Raw genomic sequence first — 17,799 nt, forward strand, 5'->3', positions numbered from 1 at the left:
TGCGCAGCTCCGATCCCACCCTGCAGGACCGAGTCCTGAGGTGGGCTGAGGAGGTAGCGGAGGCCTACCACGACTGGTAGGCGGACGTCTGGCAGCACAAGGTGCTAAGACTGGAGCACACAGGCCTCCCTCTCTCCCCCCCCCCCGGCCCCTCCCCTTTCTTAAAAAGGGAAATAAAAGTTCATTCAAAGCAACAGAGAACGTTGACCCGAGAAGTTGCTTAAGTTCGCGGGGGATGGAAATATAGGGTGAAAGGATGAGGAAAGAAATAGGAGAGTTATGGCTCAAATGCAGTCATTGTCCCCTGAACCTTTTTCTATAAGAAACAAGAGTAGGGCTTTCAAAGCTTTCTGTGTTGGTCAGTCTGTCGAGGGCCTCTAAACTTAGAAAGCAGTCGGTTGTTCTTCTTATCAACAACAGCAGAAGAAAGCGCCCGTCTCTTTTCGCATAATCGGGCACAATACTACAGACGGAATCTTGGATGATTTCGTCAGAACCGTGTACTTCAACAAGGGGCTGTCTACCGTAATCGTATCCAACGTATATGCGTTTGTTAGCCACGGTCGGCACAAGATTGTTGATTCCCGTCGTAGTAAGTCGCAGTTGCAGGCAGCATTCGTGGAAACGCGCGGACGTGAGTTCTTAAAGCTATTTGAGCTTCCTTGGGTTAAGGCAACTTCATCAGTCAGCTTGCGTAGCTTGCCTGAAACGTAAGTTTTTCAGTGGTGCGATCGGGCAAAATCCTGAGCAGAAGTGGTGACTTCGTCCACGTGGTCACTCCAATGTTGCTTTAGAGACCTGGCTTCCATTGTAATATAATATCACCACGTTCTTTCATTGTAAAGCAGTGAAATATGTCTGCGTTCCGAAACAAGTTGGTCATGGCGTCCGCAGCGTAACGAAGCTAGAAAGCATAGTATAGGGCTGCCTTGGAGTCACAGATGGTGCTCCATCCTTTGATGGTGGTTCCCAAGCGATGAAATTCAAAGGGAGTACGCATGCAGAGTAGCAAACTCCGCAAATGTCGATGATATATACAGCTTGAAGCGTCTTGAACTTCGTCGTAACATGTCTTGCTGGAATTAATAATGCGCTCTCGTGGACCTGCCAGGAATTAACTCAGCCATCGGCAGCCTGCCATCGTGCGTATCGTGTAGACCTCGTACAGTGACTTGTTTCAGAGTTGGCGGTGGCATCCCGATTTATTTCCTGACGTCAGGATGGAAAGATACATCCCAGTGGAGGGGGCTGTCTCGCCGAAGCCTTGACGTCTGTAGGCAAAGGCGTCTGACCGGTAGAAATAATTCGGCAAAGTGTTGTCCTCGTCCTTTATTATCCTGCATGTGTTCGTGCTCGGGCGATATTGATAATAGGCGGCTGACTACATGCAGTGGTCACGTGCAGCTGACTTCGCTGGCGTCAAAGAGCGCGCATCTCGCCTCAACGTGCGAGGGAGTCTTTGCCACGTGATGCATGTATACGCCGATCACTACACTCGGGAAACGAACGGGCGGCGATCTACAGGAGGCCGCAGCGGGCGTTCTGTCGTCGATGTGTGCGCACGCAACCGGCCCTTATTGAGGCGCTCGTCGCATCTGCCGTTGTTTCGGGTCGGCAATTAGGCTGCTGCGCGGGTCAGCCGGATCGCCGACGTCTTCGAGGAAGCGCGCTTCTTCGAGCGGCTCTCGTTTTCCAACGATGGCGGCACGCAGCGGTCCCAGCTGCAGCCCGTGCGGTCACTTTGGGATTTCTTTCTTCGTGCAACAGGCGCTCTTTCGCGAACGGAATAAATGAAACGTAATGCGGGCTGCTGTGCCCGGCTAAAAATAAGCGCTGCCCGTCCCCGTTTTTTCGCCCAGCGACGACCCTTTGTGCCAGTGGAGAAGAGGACGCGCTTAACACGCACCGCGCGCGCTTCTGGAGGCGTTCGTGTCCAGGTTCAGTCGCCGCAGTTCGGAAGCGCCCGGCTGCGTCCTTTCTTCGTGAGTGGCCCAGAAAGCCTCGTTGCTGGTAGCTCGTGTGTTCGCCACACGACTCGCGATGGCGTCGATAAGGGGACGGCGGCTTTCCGCGGCGTCTTATAGGACGAAAACAAACTCGCGCGCCGCCGCTACCGACGCCGCTCGCTAAAAGCGTTTGGTGCGGATGCGCGTGGCTTCTCCGGACTGGTTCGTACCTTCCTAGAAAGAGAGAGTGAAAAGACTGGCCGATATACCGTCGGCTGAACCATTCTGAGCGCTTTACTGCTACCGGATGTGGCGAGCTAGCGAGCGTCATCTTTGTGGATTCTTGTTCGCCACTCTTTGAATCAAAGGAGAGGCCTCCTCGACCCCAAACAAGTGATAGCGGTCTCTTTAGACGGCTTCGAAAAGTCGCCCTTACGGCCACATCAAAGCCATCCTGTAAGGACGTGCCTAATACGCCTTGGGTCGTCTTAAGTGCATGGCACGTTTACGTGCTACGAAAGCGAAAATGTGTGATGGTAGGCGCCAATAGCAGGCTAATATTGTGTAGCGTTCATTTGGCTACCACTGGGACAGAGATGATAAGCAAGATTAGAGAAGGAACCACTCGAAGCCATAATCTCTGTACTCTTCATAAAAGGAAGGCTATGAAATTCGAAAAAAAAGACAACTTGGCGCCGGTGGGAGCCGTGCACAGAGCCTCCGCATGACGCGTGTGGGGTCGTGCTGAATGGGTAGAGACCCATTCAGCTATACGGCGGCGGCTGTCTTACTCGTCCGCTATGTTAGGTGCACATAATTTATAACTTAGCCCTTAGCCAGTGGGTCACTTAGACTTGGGTCACTCACTGAACTGCAGGCGTCAAATAAGTGGTTGTGATAGTGGTTGTTATACATAACCATGACTTGTTGATGGTTGTCACTGAACATCGAGCTCCCCCGATTCAGAGTCTCTCATTATGAAACGAAGATGCTGCGTCACGCCCGTTGGTCACTTTCTCGAAAATTTAAAAAAAGATGCAAACCGAGGAACTCGTTCAGACCTATTCAGAATCGGGCTTCTCGTGTAATGTGCACTGGGGCCGATATTTCAGCGTTGCTGAAATATCAACATTTCAACGTCATTTCAGCGTTGCTCAATTTCGGTAGGGCACCCGCCGTGGTTGCTTAGTCAGTTGGGCTGCTAAGCACGAGTTCGCGGGATCGAATCCCGGCCACTGCGGCTGCATTTCGGTGGGGACGAAATGCAGAGAAACACCCGTGTTAGGTGCACGTTAAAGAAACCCAGGTGGTCCAAATTATTCCGGCGCCCCCCCCCCCCCCCCCCCCCACTACGGCGTGCCTCATAATCAGATCGTGGTTTTGGTACGTAAAACCCCATTATATAATATTTCGGTAGTGCCAGCGCCCAGAGTATATATACCTTGTATGGTTGTTTGCGGGCGAGTATGCGTGCGTCCATGCAATGTCGTCGCGTTAGCGCGAGGGGCGAATGTGCACCTTCACTGCTCTTGTACGACATATTCCTTATTCCTTGCTTATTCCGACATATTCCTTCCTTATTAGCTGGGAAAAGTTCGCTACAGAAAGGACTGGCTTCATATTTGTGTAGCTTCATATAGATTGAAGATGCTCCTCCGTTTGTCCCACATGACACCATCCACGTCACCAGGACACGTCGACTGACTCGGAAAAGTGAATTTCACTAGGGTGCGCACTTGTGGAAGTTTAGGACGCTGTGCAGCCGTCTACTCGTTTCAAAGGGCATAGCCACACATAATTATCGGTTGAGTGGAAAGCCTTTCGCGAGGGATTGATATCACTGTCAGGAATAAAATAGCGCTAACAGACAGGACATGCAATCCTTGACAATGTCATGCCAAGTCCTGCACTTAGTGCACTTCTGACTCAGAGACCGTCACTGATTTTTGCCGGTTTTTTACGTTAGAGAGGTCCTTGTAAGGAACGGGGTGAATAATTTGCAGGGACCATCCTTCCGCCCTTCACGAAGCAATAATGTCTGGACGAGCCAGCAACGGGCGGCCGTCATCTCGACCACTTTCTGCGCGTATGCGTCGGGACGGGTGCGGCCAGCGGCACGAGAGTATGCTCCCCGGCGGGGTGCCTCGGTGGGGCCTTCGCCAGCCGGAGGTCATCGTCGCCGCGGTGATGCTGTCGGAAGGGAACCGGTTCCTTGTTGCCCCCCGCCCCATGGTCGCGTCTTCTTCCCGTCCCGGCGGCCGCGTCGAAAGCTCCCCCGCAGCCACAGCGGGATCCTGTCGGCGCAGACGGCGTTCGCCGTCCAAGCAGTTCCTTTCCCTCCCTACTTTCTTTTGTCGGCAGTGGTCTTGGGGCTTTTCGGTAGACGAATTTCTGCGATAGCAACCACGCGGCGCGTTATCCGCGTTTTATAGCCGAAACTCTGCTAGGTGAGTAGGTATCACTTCACTTAGCGTGACTACTTCAAGAGCCTACAACGCAGTTTGTAAGTGCGGTAGTTTCATACGCGCTTTTACTCTGGCTTGACACATCCAAAGCATAAAATACACATTCGATATGCCTGGTGCCCTTTGTCGCCCTGGCGCCGTGAAGTCTCCGACTTAACTGCGTCACTTGGTATAACAGGGCAGTGACGCCGCATGAAAGAACCAAGAAATCACGACAGCGCGGACAACTCGAACGGACGGAGACGACACAGGCGCTGACTATCAACTCGTTGTCCAGCCCTTGTAGCCTAAAGTGTACGTTGGAGATTGAACGATTACGCCGGCGATCGCTAGTACTGCGGACAGACCAGCCGATGACGTCTTTATAATCTCCTTTCTTTATTTTGTCCTCCTGCCTCACATCAACCGCGAACGAAATCAGCCAGCAGTTCTGTGTTCTGCGGTGCGTTGCTGCGATGGTGCGCTCGGTGGCTTCGAGCACGTGCTGCCTGCCACTTTGCCGGCTACTCCACTGCGCAAAAGGCTGACGGCACTTCCAACTGGGTGAGGTGGGGGCGGCTGGTTCCGCCTTGTCAAGGCCTCGTCCTCGTGTTTGCATTTGAGCGGGGCTCACGCTGGTTGCGTGCGTTGTGCTTTATACGTTAATCGTGACTGGTGGCTTAACGACGTACGTTGTCCAAGCAGTGGATCCAATTGTGGTAAAGCGAACCTTATGGGCGTTAGTACTTTGTCAATATTTCTGCTGAAACGGCTTAATGCGCCGATGGCTCGGCCTTTCGCGTAAAGTGTGCAGCGCGTACGTGCTTTCTTGTGCGAAGCGGCGATAGTGCTGTTCTAGTATCGACAGGTAGCGTGTGTGTTTGTGCGGCTGCACTTGTACGGTGCAAGAATCTTATTGCAACTTAGATCGGAAACGTGTTAAAATGTCTTTCCTGTGTTTAATTTTTTAATTTAGTTATTTTTTGGTGCTTGGATCCCTGCAAGAGTGTGAAAAAGTCTGCATGCATTGCGAGTTCGCCGATGATGTAGAGTGCGGCGATGGCCGCTACACATGCTTAGTAGCTTCGGGCTATTCTCGGGTGTACGACGATTTTTACGCTTTCGTGAGACTTCACCCACTCACAGGTGCTATAGCCGCCAATCGATATATGAGTGATGATGACTTAAAAGCTGTGGAACTGACATGGTGGCCCACCGCCACAGATTAACGGCGAACTACATGATCCACATTCGTTGCCCCGTCTACGAGGAGTGGTAATGTTTCGCCTGGGCGTTGGGACATACTATCATGTAAGACTATCTGTAGGGGAAGTAGAAACAAAGGCATCTGGTGCTCGGAAGACGTGGTGCAACCAGCTATACTGCATTCAGCTACAGAACGTCTTCGAACTCAGAACTGGTGCTGCCTGCAACTGATGCGTAACAGACATTTTCTTAAAGCGCATTTTGTACTTCTTTGATTGTTGGCAGAAAGCAGCTCTATAGCCTTGGCAGTGAACCTTTATAGGCTTGGCACGTGAATGAACTGCACGGTCAGACGGGCTTCGTTTCCCGTATCCTCTATCTCTGCTTGAGGCTGCCGATGCTAGCAGCCTATCACAATATGTTGATTACGCGTATGGATTTCTCGGCAGATATACTGACACTTATACTCTTCGCAAGTAATTTTGGCATCTACGAGATGGCGAAGAAGTGCCGTATAAATAGGCACGTGCAGCCGGCCACATTGCGCGCACGCTTCCGCCGCGATGTCCGCGTGCGAGCTCTGTTCCTCACGCTGTGCTTCGCTCCGCATGGGCACCGTGCTGCGACCGCCAGCGCTGGCCACTACGTTTCGTTGTTCCTTTGTGGTCGCCAAAATAGGCCATCGCCAATCCCGCCTCTTGTCCCGTTGCTGGTGAGCCGAGGCGCGTGCTAGCACCCGCGCATGCTCGGACGTTTGGCTGATGATGGCTTCCGCTTCTCACCCCGGCGTGCGTGCAGGTAAACGCCGCACGCTCGCAAATACAGCGCGAAGAACGGGACAAAGGCCGAACTGCGCATTGTGAGGCGTTGTTTCATTGCACAGTTTTGAGAACGTAGTATGAGATGAGCCGAGCCGTTGATCTCTCATGTACTTGAGTTTTCTGATCGACATGATTGCACCATGCCTTTCTGCGTTGTGGCGACTCGTATGTGGCCGTATGACGAGTTATGCAATTTCGCGTAGCTTCGTGTTTAGTGTTAGACACTTGCGCAGTTCGCGTACCCCACGCACTTGTTCGTGCGTAGTTGCGTTGCGTAATTCACACATACAGGCATTAACGCCATCATGCGTCGTGCTGAAGATGATTTCCACATTTCTACGGTCAGCAACTGCTGGTGCGTTCAAAGGAATTGAGGATCGTGAGGGGGCGCCGCGCACCTCTTTCCGTACATGCGTGATCCGGGAGCGATGTCCATGTGTTGGCAGAACACCGAGAGAAGTGCTCGGCTGGAGCGGGCCCAGAGTGCCGGGCTGCGCTCGGTCTGGAGCGCTGAATGTAACCGATGGCGAGGTGTGCTGTATAATACCGCGTTACGTCGCGTTCTCTTAGGCTTGTTTATATAAAAGTCTTCGTTTATCTGGTATCGTGGTGTGTTTTCGGGCGTTTCATGTCTCGCCTATCTTGAGCGGCTGCTAAATTCTGTACAGTGCTTGCTTTTTTTTTTTTTGTGAAAAAAAGCCACGTGTGTGTGTGTGTGTGTGTCATCGCAGCAGGTCTCACCACAATGTGCGTGCTCTTCCTCGCAGATTCAGGGCCCAGCGCGGCAAGGCTGGACCTTCGGCAGAAGCGCGGAGCCAACATGGCCGACCAGGACGACCAGCAGTTGATCGGCTTCGACGACAGCCCCGTGGTGCTGCCAACCGAGCCGAAGAAGGGCGCCGCGCCGAGTGAGGCCGAACGCATCCTCAATTCTCTTAACGCCGAGAAGAGCCAACTGGCGGCAGCCACCAATGGCCACAATGGTACCGACGAGACGGCCACCACCAACGGACACCACCACGACGAACCGGAGAAGGCAGTCAATGGCCACGTGGCCAAGACTGAACACAACGAGGCCGGTGAGCCGGTCTACACCGAAGTTCCCGAGGATAACATCTACGAGGAAGTGATACCTGTGCAAGAGAACAAGCCGGAGGTGGTGCTCTCGCCAACTGTCCAGGTCAGAGCAGTGGTTCTTTAAAATTATAGCGATATCGTCTTACTCTTTCACATCAGACATAACGCTAGACTTAGTAGCATAGAGTATGTTCAAAATCCTCTGTGTGTCAATATATGTTGTTACCGGTGCTTCAAAGCGCCTTCGTGCCATTAAAGGCAAGGACCGATAAACGATTTTGACTTTGCAACTTACGTAACAGCGAAAAAAAAAAAAAAAAAAAAAAAAAAACAAGGAAGCGACGGTGATAGAGACAGATATTCTCTGTCTCTATCGCCGTCCCTTATTTTTGTTTTTTCGCGCTGTTACATAAGTTGCAATGAACCAACTAGCCCGGCAAGCAACCATTGTCGATGGTGACTTATTTGTGCAAACGCACTGAGTCGTTAAGTATAGGTTCTTCTGATCATTAAGTGATAATTTAAGCGCTCCGCGTAAAGCTTGTAACTTATTGTAAGGTTTTAAAAAGTTGTCGCAGTTTCACCTAAAAGGCGAAGCATCAATTGCTTTAGCAAATTTGTAGAGAGCTATACAGAGTAATGATATTAGCTTTATCAGCTGTATAAACTTGGACATGCAGCAGCACCGGCAACACGCAGAACTGTTCTCGACGCCGTCGGCGTTTTGCCCGCGTTCGCTCAAAATGCGTGCGGCGTTGGTGACTGTTGCCGGAGTCTCTGATATAAATAGGCACTTGGTGCCGCAGCTAAACGTCGCCTTCCTTCCCTCCCCCCCTCCCCCACGACCTCTCGCGCGTCGGAAGAAGGCGCGTTTGCTCTACATATATGGTGATTGTAAAGGAGGAAAGAGACGCCTACTTCTGCAGCCCTTAAGGGAGCACGGCGCAGAACGCGCGTTTGTTCTCCGCCGTGCGTTCACTCCGTGAAAGACGCGCCCCTCGCGCCCTTTCACTCGCACATACAGCGTTCGGCGCGCGGCGACATGGCGCTGAGCCGTGCTCCCTCAAGGGCTGCAGAAGATAGCGCCAACCTTTCCCTTTCCCTCAAGAACCACTTATCATATCATCATCGCGCGGCGACGATTTCATCTCCATTGACGTCATACGGAACCTCACGGCGACGGCGACGCCGACGGCAGTAATCTGCTTTGGAGTGTCCATGTAATTGCTATCGCAATAAAATGTGCATCGCTACCATCGCAGCGGCGCCACTCCCGTGAGTTTTCAAGCGCCTCGTCTCTTGCTACGTAGCGGGGGCGCCTGACATCAGTTGGGCGAGTTATCCGATTAGCTACCCACGTTGTGTCGCCCGCAATTTTTCCAAATTTAAAATGAACAACAAACGTATTTCGTAATAGTAGGAATATTGATTAATCTGTTTCGCTGGAAAAAAGTGACAGAAAAAGAGTACACAACGACAATTTATCACTACACTCAAGCACTTCCGGCACACAGGAAGTTCCCTCTGCTTGTGTTACAACGTGCTCCGTATTGACGCGGGCTGCGCAGTCACTGCTGGTCTTGAGGTTTCTTTTTTCCGGGTGGACCATAAATCGCCCTTGTTGCGTCGTGGGCTGCAAACCTAGCGATTGGCGACATCTCAAGCTGCAACATCGTGCCCCGTACTTAGCCATACTTAGCCAAGGCTAAGTATGGCTAAGGATTACTTTTTGATATAGGCTTACTTACATATAGGCTTACTTACTCGTGAGATGCACCGTCGAGTTCGTATCGTCGTTAACCTGTGACCATTAGCATCAGCATCGTGCTCAGGATTCTTCTGCAATTCTTTAATTGGTGGGTAGTCTCTGGCTTATTGGTTAGTTGTACAATAATCGCCGACTTACATCTACAGATTTGCCTCGTAATCAGAATCGTCTACCGCAAGTTTTCTTCTTCTCCGTGCTCTTCTGCAAGGATATGTCCTAAGGCAAAAACGACTTTGATCAGCCTTCTGAACTGACCTGTTCATCATCTTCTGTGGTCCTCATAAGCGAACCGTGTCGTGTGTCATATGGCAGACATGCTATAATTCACGAAATGTGTTGTAAAATGGCTTGGGCATGCGTCGACAAAGATGAACGTGCCTATCTTCGGCATGTGACGTCCCATACTACGCGTTTGTCGGACTTATTTGCTGTTGCTCCCTTGCAGACTACCACGACGGAGAACGGCGTCACGGGCGTGCTTTACGATGACTCTTCGCTGTCTAGCGAAGTGTCCGCTGAGCTGTCTCCACCTCCGTCCAATGTCGGCGATTGCGGCTCCAACGGCACGACGTTGTCTGACCCTGAATGCGACGCTGCCATGGCCGAGGCCTCGGCACCGGAGTCTCATGCCGACATCCCTTTCGTCGTCGTCCAGGAGTCTACGCCTGTCGACTCGGAGCAGTCCAACGATGAACAAGCCGAAGACAGCGCGTCGGAACACGCCGCCGAGGAAGGCTGTAAAGCTGACACAACAGCCATGGTTGAGGCAGCGAGCGCCGAGGCGGTGGCTGTAGTCGAACCGCTGGTCAAGCCAGTAGTCCTGCCCGTCGAAAAAACTACCGCACCGACTTCGGATGAGCAGTCCTCCGATGAACATCGCTGCAGTGCTCAGCCGGCAGTGTTGGCGGCTAGTGTGGGACCCTGTGCCCTGCTTGATCACATCGAGTCTGAGTTCACGAGAGTCGACAACGTTCAGTTTGTGGAACCCGAGGACGCGGCACGTTGCTCTGTTGTCTCCGTGACTGAGATGGCACCGGAACAGGAGACCGCCGTCGAAGAGTGTCGCGGCAACACCGAAGCGGTGCATACCGAGGACATTGTTTCCGGCATTGAAGAACGGACGCTGTCCACACAGGAGCAAGCCTTTCCGGTTGAGCATGGACTGCAGCATGAGGCTGAGGAGCTGCAGTGTCAAAATCTTGCTCATGAGGTGGTGCTTGTAAGTGATCGCAAATTTTCATTTTGAAACGCAAGGTGGCACTATTCTCGCTGTTATTTTGGGATGCGTACGACAACATGAACACAGACATTATTTTAAATATTCTTAGATGAAGGCCTTGCTGACTAGAAAGAACACGATGTTACCAAAGGGAATATGCCACAATAAGAAAGTGTATAGACAGCATGGGCTATAGAAATGGCTAGCAGCGAGATAAGTGACGTTCAGAAAGTCTTGGTGCCATGTTTCCGCCGTCGTCTCTGATATAAAGCTAGGAGTCTACTCATATAATCACTCATGTAAACAAAGCTGTTGATGGCGAGCAACATGGTTTAACGTTTGCAGATGACGTTGTTGTGTTAGTGGATAGTCAGGAAGATGGCTGGCTCCTGGCAGATATTTGCGAAGAGGAAGGAGAAGCTTCATGCTGTTTAATGATACATCTGATCAGGCGGTCTTAGTACAGGAAAACAATATGCCGATGGCTGAAGAATACGCATACCTTGGTGTATCGATGAAAATTAAAAATAATTACATAGAAAACATTTATTCAAAAAAGTACTCTAAGCGGGAGGCAACAAAAACGTGTCCTAAAGAAACGGAGTGCAATGGTGGCACAACAAGAATGATCTATTTTCAAGGCGTGTGGAAAGAAGTTATGGTTCTGGACTTAAGCTCAGGAACTCAGCCTTGTGTTTTATTCAAACTGCGAACGGGGGAATAGAAAATAATTGAAGTGCTGTTGGAAGACTTTGATATGCACGGAAAAACTGGGAGATATGGCCTGGCGCTTCCTTCAATTTACTTGAAGTCAGAGCAGAATCTGCTTTTGAAAAGGACTATCTTCAAATCTACTATCGGAAACGAAGTTGACGATACACAGTGTTGAAAACATTACCAAAGTCGATAAAAACTGAATTCGTAGCAGAGTAATGATTTTCAATTACAAAAAGCATCGTTAGTCAATGCTAGTAGCGAATTTCTCACGTATGTTTGTAGAAGCCATTCTAAGCTGATGAGAAGAACTATGCTTTTTTTTAGACCATACAGAATTTTTAAAATCGATTGGGGCAAATAGCAATGACGCTCTCTCTCTCTCTCTCTCTCTCTGCAAGTGCCGATATTTTAGGGTAACATTTTCATTAGAGGACTTTTTATAGGTAGAATACATCTTTAACTGTGCAACAGTCGAAGTACCTCCTTATAATTGTAGTGCTTGGGTTGGATTACTCGAAGCGGCGTACATTACACGCACGAGAAACCAAAATGGATTATTGACGAATTAGCGAAAAATCACTAATTGCCTTTTAACTAATTACCTTACGGCACATATTGCAAGTTACGAATTGGAACCGGTGAGCTCGCAAGGCATACCCACACGGGTATAGCACAAGTGCGACAACAACGCTAATCAGTGTTGTGTTGCGCGCTGTCTTCAATTTGTTGTGCACATTTTATGTTATGCGTGGTGTCATGTGACGGTGATAGTATGCGTACTAATTGCACACGGGACTCGTGCGCAGGCTGGCTGTGAGGCAGCGCAGAGTGGCGAGCGTCCCGCTGTGCGGCACGAGTCGCGGCACTTGAAGCCGAGTGCGGCAGACAGCATCGTGGCCCGCGAGATCCGCGCCCAGAAGGAGCGCGAGGAGATGATCGCCCGTGAGCGGAAGCTCGCCCAGGAAGCAGCCAAGCTTAGCTCGACGCCGCTTGAAAAGCCGCCCTGCGACAGGACGCCGACGCCGGAGACGCCCAAGCCTGCGCGACTCACTGCGCCTCAGCTGTCCACGGCATCGGCGACCTCACCTCCCAGCGTGGTCTCCAGCCCCGCGCCATTCCCGGCTCCAATCGAGAAGCGGTTCACGTGCCCGTCTGACTCGAAGATCGCTGATGAGATTCGGGAACTCCAGGAGCGGGAGGAGGAGCTGCGGGAGCTGCGAGAGCGCCTGCACATTCAGGTATACGTTATAGCAACGCCGGTGTAGTAGAGCCACGTCACAGTAACTCCTTAATAGATATGCAGTCGGAAACAGACAAAGAGGAGTCGCCGTGTGGTTGTCATAACTGGCAAAACTCACAGATGACTATGAAGCAGGAGAAGCCTTGCGGCTATCGATAATCATTGAATGATAGGACCTCACTGTGCTGTCACGTGTCAATCACGTGAGTGAAACGTGATGTAAGCTCTAAAGGTATTTTTTTGCTACTTGCCATCAGGTTTAGTCGGAAAATGGGACCGTGCTATAGAGATGCTTCACAAAAGGCGCGTGTGTGGGACCAGCATGGTTGCCTTATTATAGTTATATAACAGGAATATGGATGGAAGGTAGACTGTGGTCAACTAGAAATTCTCTTAACCTGTATTTCTCTCATTACGTTTAACTGTTGCGTTGACATGTAGCTCCAAAATTCAGTGCACCATTTTTCACTTGGCCCATTAAACTGACGAGGCTGTTTCTCCTGCAGAGCAATGACCATAGGTGCAGTGCGGGTCTCCCCATCAGCAACGATGATGGCGTCGCTGCCAATGGCGTGGCCAGTCCAATTGCATCCTTAACGTCCAGCAGCGGACTGTCTAGGACCGTGAGCGTCGAGTCGCTTCCTCCAAATGGCTCGGTTCACACTCCCTTCGGACCACGCAGGAAGGACAAGATAACGGTGCGGCCACTCTCCGACGGCACCGAAGATAGCGTGCCATCCCCGACTTTCGTGTCGCATGGTGGCGAGTCTCCGATCGAACGTGAGATCCGGCTAGCCCGAGACCGGGAAGAGGCATTGAGGAAGGAGAAGGGGCTGCTGGGACAGCTGCAGGCAGAAGGATTTGTGAAGAAGGGCGAAGTAGCGTCATCTGCTTCGGCCAAGTGTGCAAAGGTCCCTGCTACCGTGGTGCTGCGCGGAAGCACGCAGAAGATCCTGGCGACATCTCGGATCCAGCAGGAGATAGAAGAACAGACACAGCGTGAGATGGCTCTTCGAGAGTCCGGGCACATCCAGACCATCTCCCAGGAGAGGACAGACTCCAAAGTGACCAGGATAGGAAACGAGGCAGGCACTGTCGCGTCTCCTTCACCGCCACTCGCTTCTACTACGAGGAGAGTGCCACCTTTCGAGTCGTCTCTTCCCAACGTCGAGATTTTCGAGAAGACTCCCGCCATTGTCACTCCTGCCCGAATCTGTTCACCGACGGCGGCCCCCTGCGGCGTCGCCTCGGCTGTTGCAAAGGCTACGAACGGTCACGTGCACGCCAACGGTCACGCTACAGGAGCGAAGGTGTCACCCGTGGCCAATGTCCGCGGGGTGAGCATGCAGAAATTCCTCGCCAGTCGTGGCAAGGAGCTGGCCTTCACGAGTCCGCCGCCACCTCAGAACGGCGACAAGTTAGAGTACCGTGAGCTGAAACCTCCGCAGCTGCAGAAGGGGGCCGCCGACGCCGTCCGCAAGGGCCTGGTCACTGCTGAGACCAAGATCCAGGAGGAGATGCGCGCCATGAAGGAGCGCGAGGAGGAGCTGAGGTTAGTTGCTGCGGCGTGCATTTGAAAGGGCCAGCTTTGACTGCGTCGGTGCACGTGTTGTCCCTTGATGAATTACAGCTGGCCACTATACAATGCTGAAGATTGAGATGCCAATTTAGGCGTCTTAATGATGAATGAAATAAGAGAATTGTCAGCAAAACAAATGTTGTTTAGCTGATCACTGAATGTGGTTATACACATATTCGCTAACGTAACAATGTACTTTTACATTTTATTTTTAAATGAGTGCGTTCCTCTTCACGTTTTCATACTGCAATCCATTGCGATTATATATGATACGATGTGCTCTGTTCGATGTTAGATGCATAAATGTGGCAGTCCACTCAATTTCTTATGTCCCATGGGACTGAAGCTTTGCTACATTTTAAATTATAATTTTCGCTTTTGGTACTCTCCATGTAAAGGTTTCATGAACTCGGGTACGTAATTAGGTGTCCCGGGCCTCTTAGTTTTCTGCCTGTTGAACTGAAAGTTCAAATAAAAAAAGTTGCGGTTTTGCCCAGGGGCGAAGCATTGATACCGATAAAAAGATATTAGAGCATTACATGAAGCTCGTAGTATTATGGGCAGTATAAATTGCGGTTAACACTCGCTTAGTTACTAAAACGCATGGTGCCACGCGGCTGTAAACACATGAACAGAGTTCACTAGCTGATCGTGAGTGGTTGCGGTCACAACAACGCTGGCGCGATGCGCCGTTCCTTTTACCGTGCCACCCGGCCGGAACTCAGCAGATCAAGTGGCTTGTAACAATGGGGGAGAGATGTTCGATAGGGAAATGGGGCTTATAATCTGCTTCCCAAGTGGGAGCACGGCTCAGCACCCTTGAGGAAAGGAGAAGTGGAGCGAAAGAGATACGGAGAGGTGGTGGTCGCGCAGGAAGACAGCGCGCATATAGGCACCGGCCTTTTACGCGCAAGTGTAGCTGCCCCGTCTGTGAAGTCCGTGAGATTATGTTTGTCGCCGTGAAGGAAACGAACGCCGGAGGAGGAAGGCTCTTGGAGAAGAGAATCGCCGCGTTCGCGCCCTTTCCGTTTGTGCATCGACGCTGTGCTCGCTGTGCGTGTTCGCGGCGTCTCTGTTTTGCATGTGTAGCAATATGCGCTTTCCCTGTGGCACACCAGGCGTCGCACCGTCGAGATCAATGTCCGTGACCGCGTTCGCGCCCTTTCCGTTTGTGCATCGACGTTGCCTAGCTCGCTGCGCATGTTCGCGGCGTCCATACGCTTGCGCGTCACCCGCGTTCACGGAGTGGAACGTCACTGTAACTTTTCGACTTGGCCTTGCACCCGCAGTGAATCTCGTGACCTCCAACCTATGGCTCCAACATTCTGCAGGTGGCTTGACGGGTTCGGCCCGTGTTGCGCCGTTGCGCACGGGATATCTTGGCGACGGCGCGAGCGCAACTGAAGTATTTTGTGTGTTACCTGAAGTGTCCTTATAATTTCTGTCGCAATGGTATCAAATCATCATCAGCATATATATATTTTTTATATTTATATATTTATTTATGGTATCAAAATATATAACCGTAACTATGAATATTTCTCAATGGCTAAAATATTTAGCTTGTTTCTGCCACTGACTGCTCCCACAATGAGCTGTTTGGACAATAAAGTTAATCTCTCTCTCTCTCTCTTTCAATGACAGGCGTCAACGTCTTCGACTGCTCGGCCAGTCCCAGCCCAACCTGAGCCTGTTTGAGGGAAGCACAGTAGGGGACGCAGACCACGCCACTGACGCCACAGATGGACCCACCTTGCAACGTGTTGGCAGTGATGCGAGCCTTCAGGAACAGACCACTGTCAATGGCTCGTCAGAGGCTGCCAATGTATGTATTTCACATGCTAGTCTTTCTGCGTGCTAACTGCTTGTACAAACTTCCAAGTGCATTCTGTAACGAAACAATGACCGCTCAAGAATCGTAGCTCTCGTGCTCTAAAATCTTCTTAGGCACCTCTCACACTTAGGAAGCGGAGGACGATATCACTCGTTGGCCGAAGGGATGTGATTTACCAATACAATTGTACTTTCAGATATGAATATAGCCAATTATCGGATATAACAATTATTAAATCTAAAATGCGGTTGGCCATGATTTATTTCATTCAATATTCGACTGGTATAGTGAAATAGGGAATGCAAGATCCGAGGCAATATAATCTTTCAGCATTTTTCTTTAAACCAACAAAAACAGAGCGAGACTGGTGTGCCAAACTTCATTTCCGGAAATCGATTTTAACAAAAAATGGCGAATGACTGCAGATTTTCGAAGGAGCTATGATGGGGATCAACGCACAGCCGCTAGCCTACATGCACCTCAGGAAAGCGCTTGGTGAGGTCAAGGTCATGCATCAGCACTCCGCCCAAGCTGTCGTTGCTTGTATGTTATTTGCATCCCAAGTTTGTGCCCGCATAATGTTTTGAATAAGCATCTATTTTTCCAGAAATCGCAAATTCACACACTTTAATTAATTCCTGCATAGACACATTGCCGTGTGGCATTGCAGCGCGGACAAATTATTGAGCCAGTGATTGTCAAAAGAAGTAAAAAAAAAGACGGTAAGGTCGACGGTAAAACAAGTATCCATCAGAATAAGTCGGTGAAAAGTCATCTAGAAAAATATATCGGCGTCCAGCCCCCCCCCCCCCCCCCCCCTCCCACCACAAAAGAACAAAATACATAACACAACATTTTTGGTGTAAATACGTGCAAAAAGGTATGCCTGAGTCTAGGAAAAATAAAAATAACATAAAATGCTCGCTGGTACTTAATTACGCCAAAGCAAATATTCGCTTGTGAGCTTAAATTATCTATTTTCTGGTTCAGCAAATGTTCAGCAAGAGCCGCTTGAAAGGCACATTCTCGTCGTCCGTACTCAAGCTGGCTAACAGCTTGGCTTCGCTGGTCGACGGCTGGCTAGCCATCATGCCGTTCCCATGTGATCTCATCGATCACACAGCTGCATGTTACCAAAGGTGCAGAGCACGTTTGTAATTTACCGTTGTTCATGTGCCACGTATCGGTGCGGCAAGTTGACGATGGTCGGCGAGTTCATTGGCGTAATATGCAGAATGCAGGTGGTGCAGGCTTCGGCAAATGTTTCGGCATGGCTAGCACAGGCGTTGGGGATTTCGGTTTCCCGCTTCAGTCGGCAGTGCCTGATGACGATGGCGATAATTGCCTGCTGCTTTGCACCACCTTTTAAAACCGAAACGGTGGCTACATGTGCAGAGTGATGTGGAAAGCATACTAGATGGAGGTTATTCGTGTCAAATTTTTGGGAAAATAATGTCGGAAATACGGGTTTTTACGTTACACAAGATGCAAGAAGTACATGTAGGATGAATTCTGGAGTCCAGTGTGTGTTCGGTGTGCTACTAGTATCTTCTGTATGCATTTTTTTCGCTGGTTTTCGTCTTAGTTGATCATGCACCAATTTTCCCAGAATTTAGCCTTGCTTGCATTGAAGAGCACAACAGTCCACTGGCAGCATGTGACAACACATATGAAGCCATTGTCTAACCAAGCAGTTGGTCTGGTTTCTCCTGCAGGACAAATAAATTCCGGTCAGCGTAATTATGCAGCACACTCTAAATAAAGGTTACATCCTTCGTGGACGTATATTTGTCCCTCAGCAATTATTGTCATCTGTCTTGCATGCATTTGCTTTCTTGAAAACTTTCTGCGCTTTGCTACTTCCCTGTCAAGAATTGTGTCATGCTGATAACGCACATGCCTTTCATTACCGACAAGCACCGGGCGCGCAGCGTTAATGACATGCAAG

General features: G+C 50.5%; 1 protein-coding gene across 6 annotated transcripts in view; it reads left to right on the forward strand.

The window, feature by feature from the left end:
• The window catches only part of LOC119432873 (uncharacterized), a 539,288-nt gene that overhangs the window by 516,239 nt on the left and 5,250 nt on the right, over positions 1–17,799 (forward strand). For all 6 annotated transcript variants that reach the window (XM_037700026.2, XM_037700023.2, XM_049659198.1 and 3 more), the window contains 5 exons: positions 7,185–7,597; positions 9,708–10,481; positions 12,005–12,436; positions 12,945–13,990; positions 15,662–15,842. In XM_037700026.2, coding sequence (XP_037555954.1) covers positions 7,238–7,597; positions 9,708–10,481; positions 12,005–12,436; positions 12,945–13,990; positions 15,662–15,842 — 2,793 coding nt within the window. In that variant the 5' untranslated portion in view covers positions 7,185–7,237. The remainder of the gene's footprint in view (positions 1–7,184; positions 7,598–9,707; positions 10,482–12,004; positions 12,437–12,944; positions 13,991–15,661; positions 15,843–17,799) is intronic.

The sequence above is a fragment of the Dermacentor silvarum genome, chromosome 11 (genome assembly GCF_013339745.2).
Source record: "Dermacentor silvarum isolate Dsil-2018 chromosome 11, BIME_Dsil_1.4, whole genome shotgun sequence".
Classification (NCBI taxonomy): Eukaryota; Metazoa; Arthropoda; class Arachnida; order Ixodida; family Ixodidae; genus Dermacentor; species Dermacentor silvarum.